At 42.8% G+C, this 9,316-nt stretch overlaps 1 protein-coding gene across 1 annotated transcript in view; it reads left to right on the forward strand.

Annotated features, from left to right (window-relative positions):
* The window catches only part of xpo7 (exportin 7), a 226,857-nt gene that overhangs the window by 109,279 nt on the left and 108,262 nt on the right, over positions 1-9,316 (forward strand). The window contains exons 4-5 of the mRNA XM_050053743.1: positions 8,134-8,406; positions 8,492-8,622. Of these exons, the coding sequence (XP_049909700.1) occupies positions 8,134-8,406; positions 8,492-8,622 (404 nt within the window). The remainder of the gene's footprint in view (positions 1-8,133; positions 8,407-8,491; positions 8,623-9,316) is intronic.

Genomic DNA, 9,316 nt, shown 5'->3' on the forward strand with positions numbered 1-9,316 from the left:
TGTGAATTGCATTACACTTTAGTAAATATATATTTATGAAAGCAATAGTTGATATTTGCTAATAAACAACCACGTAAATTACACATTGTAACTTTAAGAAAGCCTTGAGGGAATTTCTTTAAGTTTGGCACAAACGTCTGCTTGGACTGAAGAATAAATACTAAAAAAAGGGGGCATTAACTAAATGTTTTTTTATTGTCTATCTACCAGTGTATTTGAGTTTTATAAGTTGGAAAATGGCCAAAATAAATTAAACTAAACTGATGAGAATTTTGTGTTTGAAGGTCAAAGCTCAAGGTCAGTGTGACGTTACACAATATGTGTTGGCCATAACTCAAGAATTCACTCGCTTATTATGACCAAACATGACACAAATGTCTAACAGGATAAAATAATGAAGGTCAAAAGGTCAAAGGTCAGCTTGACTGTGACATCATCATGTTGTAACGTCATATCTCAGGAACAGAAGGGGAGACATTTGGTCAGATACTGAATTGGTGACTCTAATCTTGACACTGTGCTGATTGTATAGATCTTCTGTGTGTGAAGCATCCATGTTTTCACTGACATGGATGGAGACTGTCAGAGACACTGGACTGGTGGGCGGAGTCATACAACCACAGGGTGGACTGGTGGGCGGAGTCATACAACCACAGGGTGATCATTCTAGATTTTTTCTTTTCCCCCCCATCGGTCAAAATGGGCTCCCATAGACAAGCAAAAGGAGTACGTTTACAGAAGCTGAGCAGTGTACTGCTGTGGACGGAGGCAGCAGGAAAATGTATTTTAGCCACCCACAAATATCAGTATTAGTGTCCGCTATATGTATAATATTTTCACAGCTTTACCTTTCTGTCAGAAAGCGAACTGAAGTGATAACATTTCCAGATTTCATTGAGAAAAACAGTGATAATCTAACCTTGCTGAAGACAGGAGCTGCTGATCGACCGCTGCCTCCATCAGTTGTTAGTTTGCCTTATTATGTGACTTTGGATTTTAACCCTTTCAAACCTGGATAGATTGCAGTTTTCTTGTGCTGCATTTAAACGCCTTTCACTCGCATTTTAACCTTTGAAACCCGAGCAAATTGCTTTGATTTCTTTTGAAAATGCATGAAAAAGGCAACAAGAAATTTGCAAGAAATGTCCTGCTAACTGGGAGAAGATTGCAAAAAGTGACAAGAAAAAAAAAATTGGAAAAGGGGGAAAATTATTAGAAAATTTAAAAAAAAATAGGGAGAAAATGGACAGGAATATTTATTTCTAGTTATTATAATTATATTGTTAAAATTAGATCAGAGGAAAAAAATATCTCTCTTTCTTTTCCTCTATATAAATCTATATTTACCACTTTTTTCAAGTCATTTCATTGATTATTTTTGCTTTTTTAAAACTATTTTTCAAGAAAGTTTCCTCTAACTTCCACTAATTCCTTCCTTATTTCTCGGTCATTTATTGTAAGGTTGCTCATTGCCTTTTTCTTGTGTTCATGAAAGGAATCAGTCAGGTATTAAAGGGTGAAAAACATTAGCTCGGATTCACTAGATCAAAAATATGTGTTGGTACTCCTGTCTGCTTCTCCAAACTGGGGGTGTGCCATCTGCCATCTACTGTAGGTGATACACTGACTATGTGTAAGTACTTCATACAACACCACTTCCCTTTAAGAGAATGGAGGCAGACTGTGTTCAGGAGATCGTGCTCTTTACTGAAATAAGTAATGTGTGTATTACAAACATCGAATTCTGTGTCAAGTGCAGGTAGTTTATGTAACAGTTTAACAACTGTTCAAACAGCAGTCTGATGCAAATCACAGTAAAACACGAGCTGTGTATTTGTGCACACGCCAGACTCTTTGGCTCAAACACAAGTTGTTTCAGTGCTGAGCAGAAATGCAGCAGCAGCAGCAGTGATGGTGAAATCCAGACGAGGTCACAGCTCCGTTCTCTCTCTGCTCTATATCACTGTAACCCCCTCAGGACCAGACATTAGCACTAATTCTCCCTCCAATCACCCAGAAATGATTTACTGACGGTGCAACAGCTGCACGCCTCGTCTCCATACCAACAGGTCTCCTGCAAGTCGTGTGCGAAGTGTTGCATTTTTGGAATTATTACAAGGTTTAAAAGCATTTCCATTATGTCAAGTAAAGCAGTATTGTGGATGTAAATATTAGATGTTAAATCATTTTTACCATTTGCTCTGATAAATCAAAACGTCAGGAGACATTTTAAGAATATATAATGGGGAGGCTCTCTCTCTGTGAACAGCCCAACAAGTCAGGAACTGCTATTTAAAGGGTAACTTCAGTATTTTTCAACCAAAGCTCAGTATACACTGCGATTTTGGGCTGTCGCAGCTGAAAGATGACCAACGTGAAATAAAATTCTGACAGTGTCAAAAATTTGGGATAACCATCTCACTGTGTGACTGCTGTTACCACCGACATCTGCTAACCAACTGATAGACATGCAGCATGAAATGACGCACTGATCAGCACGACAATGCTAAATGCTAGCAGATGCTAATGAATCGAGCTCTTGCTGCAAAATTGACCAAGTTGGCCCCATTAACCTGGCCACAACCACGTCCACATCCTCCTCCTCCTCTTCTGAAGACTTTTTTGACACATACATTTTGCTATAGCGAGGGCTTGAACATGTTTTCATCTTTCTCTTAACACTACAGCGGCATAAATGGATGACTCGCGCTGATGACGTTTGGTTCTTGCGTATTGACGACAATGGATGTTATAGACCTGCCAAAGTTCCTCAGCCACTTCGTCTGTGAGGTGTCTCAGTTTTGACTCGTGTTCCTGTTCCTTTAGCTGAGATCCACAGTACTCACATGAGACGGGGAAAAAGGTGAACAGGGTTTATTGAGACTACAAAAAAGAAACAAAATGGCAGACCAAGTCCTGATACTGTCCACTACACACTCGATGTCGTATTTCTTTATATCCTCACCCATTATTATAAAATGATATCAGAACCTGTATAATATGTCATATCGACACAGACATTTTTACCACATATTGATATGTGCTTAAGTGGTTCTTACAGATGTACGTCGTAGCCTGTGATTCAGTAGGCACTGTCATCGTACAGTCTGCGTACATCAAACTTGATGTCGTACCCAAGTTTATTAGATCCATGTCGCACAGTGTAGCTGCACTAAACTTACATGACTGCTAAAATATCAGTCTGCAGGAGGCCCAACTGACAGTGACAACTATTTCTGGAACTTGTCTGGTATTGAGAAAGAGCGCTGCAGAAGGTTGTGGCGAAACAGGCTGCAGTGTAACCTCATGGGGCATTTGTGCACTGTCAGTGCACGTCCACTATCAGTGTTTGTTTTTGTCACTGACAGGCTCAGATTGTTAAGTGTCTGACAACATGATGAAAGGATCCCTACAGAGATAGAGCTTTGTGTTAAGGAGTAAGATCCTTTTTGTTTAACCAGAAACAGCCCTGAAATCACCGTCACCAAACCCACCAGACTCCATGACTCAGGGGCAGTTTGACAACCTGCTGACTGTCGTCTGGCCGTATAGCTCTGGGTATCCCTGCTTGGCACTCAGCATCAGGGGTTGGAATTGGGGGGGTTAGATCACCACATGATTCCCGGGCGCGGCACCACTGCCGCTCACCGCTCCCTCAGGGGATGGGTCAAATGCAGAGAACAAATTTCACACACTGTGACAGTCAGTGGGACTTTAACTTAACTTTAACTTAACAGTGTGATATAAGCATGTTTCCTTAATTAAAGGATACTTCTTCCACCACCGTTTATCCCGTGCCTCACCTCAGCAGTCGTGATGGACAGGTCGACCCACAACCCATGGCTCTCACGATAGGACCTGAAGATCGGGTGGTTCATGTAAGCTTGTTGGAAAATATAAGTTTTTAAGAACTTACAGAAATATTGTGCAATAGTCCACCTTCCACCTTCTCTCTCTCCACACACACACACACACACACACACATACACACACATACACACAGCAGGCAGCGTCTCTATGTCCACACTGAATATGAAACTTATGTAAACAAACCACGTAGGACATCCGTTGTGCAAACTTAAAGGCATACTTCACTGATTTCGTCTGGCCGTATACCTCTGGGTATCCAACAACTGCTCTTCATCAGATCTGATGAAGAGCGGAGGCTCGAAACGTTATCATCACAAGGTGAAACAAATTCACTTAATAGGAGCCCTGCAGTGTGCGAGCCGTCTTCAGTGTTCCAGTCACACGCTTTTTGAGCTCAGCACCTGCACAGTTTTGTTTATGGATGTGCATGCTTTTCACTGCTTTGATATCCAACAACCGCTACCACCAGTTTCTCCTCCATTGTTTACCAACCATAAACTTGTTGTCATGACCACCAAAGAGGGACCGCCTCTCAAATCATCCCATTGGACGATGGGGAAAAGATAATGCAAAAAAGATTACGTGGGGCCTTTTCCACTCTGAGTTGAAGTTTCTTTTCGACTCGAGGAGTTCAGAGTGCTCTGGAAAAATCAGCAGACACCTAGAGCACAGAGACACGAAGCGCGTCACAACACCAAAGATGTGAGCAAAACACTTCATTCTCTCTAAAAACAAGTACAAAAAGCCGCCTCCAGCTGCTAAAACACTTCCTCTCCTTGGACCCTCACAGCGGACAAGGAAGAAATCTCCAAAAAACTCCTTTAACGGGAAAAATAAGAAGAAATGAAAAATGTATGACAGATCCTTGAAAGTCATGGGAAAGTTTTGAAATTTTGTCCTTGAAAATGTGTAGGAACTGTGCTGGTGTCAGGTCTATATGCGTAATGACAGACCGTCAGCTTTGTTGAGGTCGATCATGAACGTGTCCTCCATCCAGTTCATTAGCATCACAACTCTGCTCCTGTTCTTGACATTACCAGCGTACACTCCCCACAGATGAAACCCTCACATTAATTAAACATTTACAGTGTGATGTCTGTTTTTATTTGAGCCTTGACAGATGAACCTGCGTGCCTCCAGAGCTGCTTCCTGTTCGGTGTTACACAAAGAGAGGAGCTGCAGCAGTTTACTGACAGGATGCAGCGCGGTGTAACAGACATAAAGCTACTGCCCTTGATTAACACAGATTCAATAAATCTATTGTCAGAGCTGCTGCAGTTTCTCAGCAACACAAGTTTGTTATTGACACTTTTTCTTTCAGTTTTCACTCAGTCAAGATGTTGGTTACAGAAACAGATACACAACTCTCTGAAAATATCAAAATACTCACTGCTAGAAGAGATACACTTAAATAATACAAACTTCAGTCCAACAGTCGGTCTGATGTCTCCAGGCGGCGTTCAGTTGCATTTCACACTTTTGTTCGGCGGCTGTCTTCTGAGAGTTTCACAACAATCTCAGTTTGTCAGAGCCGCCGACGCTCCGCAGTCTCCATCCTCATGCACACCCAGCATTTTACCAGCAATCTGCATATAACTGTCTGTCACATTTCATTTCAGCAGGAATTGTGATTCTAAAAACGCTCACTCATCAATAATCTTTTTCATGACACGTAGAAATTTGGTGCTGTGAAGAAATTGTTGCAGAAAATCAGCCAGTAAATATCCAAAACAGAAAAAAAATTCCTATTTGAATATTTCACAGCAGTGTGTGACGCTATGACACAAAATGATCAAGGGAAATGCATGCTGATGGCTCAGGACATGTTTTAAGTTAAGTACTAATACCACACTGTTAAAATACTCCACTACAAGTTAAAGTTCATAAACTGGTCCTGCTGTCAGTGTTTTTCTTTTCTATCTGATGTGTTTGGATTAATATTCCTGCTGCATTCATGTGTCGTTTATGCTCATTTTAACTCCTTTATATCCTGTTGTGTAGTTTAAACTACAGCGATGCATCATATTCTATAAGATCATCATATGTTTGTAGCGTCACTTCCTGTGAGAACCACATTTCATTTAAACCTTGTGCATCTACATTCACAGTGTGGTGTAAGCACGTTTACTTAATTAAAGGATACTTGTAGTGATGGATAGGTCGAACCCACAACCCGTGGCTCCCACGAGTGGACCCAAAAGTCGGGTGGGTTCAGTAAGCTTGTTAGAAAATATTGCGGGGTCATAAAGTGACGGAGCAGCTTTCTGAGTAAGGTATTCACCTCTTGCACTCCACCCCCATTTTGTAGCGAAAACGCCTAAACTGACATACCCAAATAAAAATGACTGTAGCTTCTGAACCGCTCTGACTACATGCATGCATGAGGTCTTGCCAGAAAGAAAACTCCCTGAAGTTTCTTGTGAAAGTGTCAGAAACACTCTAGGTGATACAGAGACAGAGTAATGGGCCTCTGAAGTCAGTAAAAAAGATTTTGCCTAAAATAAAATAAAAAATGTGTTTCAGGATGAATAACTGTCTGTGGCTTCATCTGAGCAGGTAAATGACACTGTGGGGCTGTAGGCACACTATCAATGAACACTTGTTTCAAATTTGAAGAAAACTGCTCAAAGTATGACCATTCTACAGTGTTTTTACCATGAAAAGATCCAGGCGGAGCTCCAAATGACAAGTCGGTCACTCGGCTTCAAAACAGTACTATCAGTGATCAAACAACACTCAGCCAGCTTCAAACATTGTACCTTATTGAAATCAGGTGTGATTATGATAGCTGATGTTGTTTATGACACAGAAACACCATAAAATATCACCAAATAAAGCCATATGAAACGTGAAAGTTATGATCCCACTTTCTAGACGGTATATCTCAGCCAAAAATAGTGGTAGGAGTGAGACTCTTACCTTTTATAAACCAGCTAAGTGCCTGCTAACAACTCCACATAAGATCGCGAGTAATCCTTTAACTTTTCCCCTCGAAAAACGGCATGACATGACTTGTCAGCACTCATCGCGATTTTGGACTTTGTGTGTTTAGGCTGCTCTGGTGCGAAATACATAAGAAATAAAAGAAAAACGATGTTATTTTTGAAAAGTCGAGAGCTTCCTGAATCCGGCAATACCAAACATCACATGGTTTGATGACGTAGCGCGCCTGGGAGATACCATTTAACAGAGGAGGAGGGGAGCGAGGACGTCGGCGTCCTGGCAGAGTTAGAGAGGTTAAGAACCTACAGAAACATGGTGCAATAGTCCACCTTCCACCTTCTCTTTCCCTCTCTCTCTCGATAAATGAGCTACAGACATTTTCATATTGTGCGCCAGTAATGCTGCCACGGCAGACACAAGGAGTATAGAAGCGGATCAAGAGACAGACCCACCTCTCTGCTTCTCTCTCAAACTCAGACTGAAATCTGATCAAACAGTAAAACTAGGCAGTGCGGATCAGATATGAATCAAGATTCTGTTAGCGCACAGCCTCTTTCTTGCCTACAGTGTTTTTAGAAACATATTTTAGTGCCCTGTTTAGCTGTAATAGCGAGAGTTTGTGAACAGGAAGTGGGTGCCATACTGTTTCCTGCACAGCGAAAACAGAAGCCAAAAATATCAGACGATCAAATTTAAACCAAGACTCTGTTACTACCTTGCCTGTTTCTGACCTCAGGCGTTTTCAGAAACATGTTTTAGTCACTGTTTAACTGTAATATGAGATTGTTTGTTGCCATCTGGCCGCCATTGTGTCAAACGGACGAGCTCACGTTACGTCACCCACCAGTGGGAGTGTTTATTGGTCTGGTCAGGTGCATTCTAGTAGTTCTAGTTTTCTACCTCTTGAATAAAAGCGAATGCCACAGACCCTTAACTGTTTTCTCTGGTCATGTAGCTCCAGTGTCTTTCCACTACACAGACAGACCATCTTTCCAGCAGCAAAATACTTCTTTAAGACATAACCAATTAAAAGATGGTTTGTACTTGCTGTCTTCCTACGTTTGCACTTTTAAAAACAGAAAACACATTTTATATTGTGATAATTACTGAAAATGATACAAAATATAGCCAGCAGGAAGTAGGGTTATATTAACGATGGTCATTCCCAGAATCTAAAGACTCTGGGTTGTGGGTTTGTGGGTTGGGTTAGGGTCGGGCGGCGAGGATTGGCTCTCATAACGTCGGGCTTGGTGCGAGTTTTAAAAAAGCCTGACCCACATTTGACCTCTGACCTGTGCCTTTGTCTTTCCACCTCCGCAGACTCCCTTGAGCCGACGTACCAGCAGCTGCAGAAGATGAAGCTGGACAAGAGCCCGTTTGTGGTCGTGTCCGTCATCGGTCAGGAGCTGCTCACCCACAGTTTCCACGGCGCCTCAGTCGTGGTGCTGGAGGCCGGGCTGAAGATCGGCACGTGCTCGCTAAAGCTGCGTGGATCCGTCTTCTCGGCCCTGAGCTCGGCCTACTGGTCTCTGGGTAACGCGGAGAAGAGCATGGCGTACATGCAGCAGGACCTGGAGGTGACCAAGACCTTAGGTATGGAAGAGGAGGCAGTGATGGAGCGAGGTGTGAACTGATGGTGGAGAATGTGAACGTCACGTACTCTGTGTCTCGTCCACAGGTGACCAGTCAGGTGAATGCCGTGCTCATGGGAACCTCGGCTCTGCCCTCTTCTCCAAAGGCAGTTACAGAGAAGCACTGGCCAATCACAGGAACCAGCTGGTCTTGGCCATGAAGCTCAAGGACAGAGAGGTACGTCTGAATGCATAGGTGTGAGAAAGGGAGCTGGCAGGGTAAAGTCTGCTTGATGTCCGACTGATCCAACTGATTCAGACATTTGCATTCACACAGCTCCTCTGGGTAATGTCTAGACGAGTTCAGTCTCAGTGCATGTAAGAGAGGCTCAAGTTAGAGATAACAGCCTGATTTCAGTGACCCCACACGTCCACAGAATGATGGTAAACAAGTTTAAAGGGGACGCATGCAGCAAACGTCCCTGCAGGGATGGGACGTTACCAGTATACTAGGTACCAGTAGAGATCTCCCAGTCTGAGTTCTTTAATGTGGTCCACTCCGTTACTCTGATACTAAGTGTTGGACGCAGCTGCCGTTACTAAATCTGGCACGCCATATTTTTCATGAGCTACTTCATCTGGATGGATGGATAGGTTCGCTTTTTTTCTGTCTCCACAGTGAAAGTTGTGGATGGTACCAACAGAAGCGTTCCTTAGCGTCCCCATGNGCAGCTGCCGTTACTAAATCTGGCACGCCATATTTTTCATGAGCTACTTCATCTGGATGGATGGATGGATGGGTTCGCTTTTTTTCTGTCTCCACAGTAAAAGTTGTGGATGGTACCAACAGAAGCGTTCCTTAGCGTCCCCATGTTTGGTCCCCCCTCTGTTGGGGTACCTAGCACACAGATCTGGTACTAAAAGGTGGAGCT

Source organism: Epinephelus moara, chromosome 9, assembly GCF_006386435.1.
Source record: "Epinephelus moara isolate mb chromosome 9, YSFRI_EMoa_1.0, whole genome shotgun sequence".
NCBI lineage: Eukaryota > Metazoa > Chordata > Actinopteri > Perciformes > Serranidae > Epinephelus > Epinephelus moara.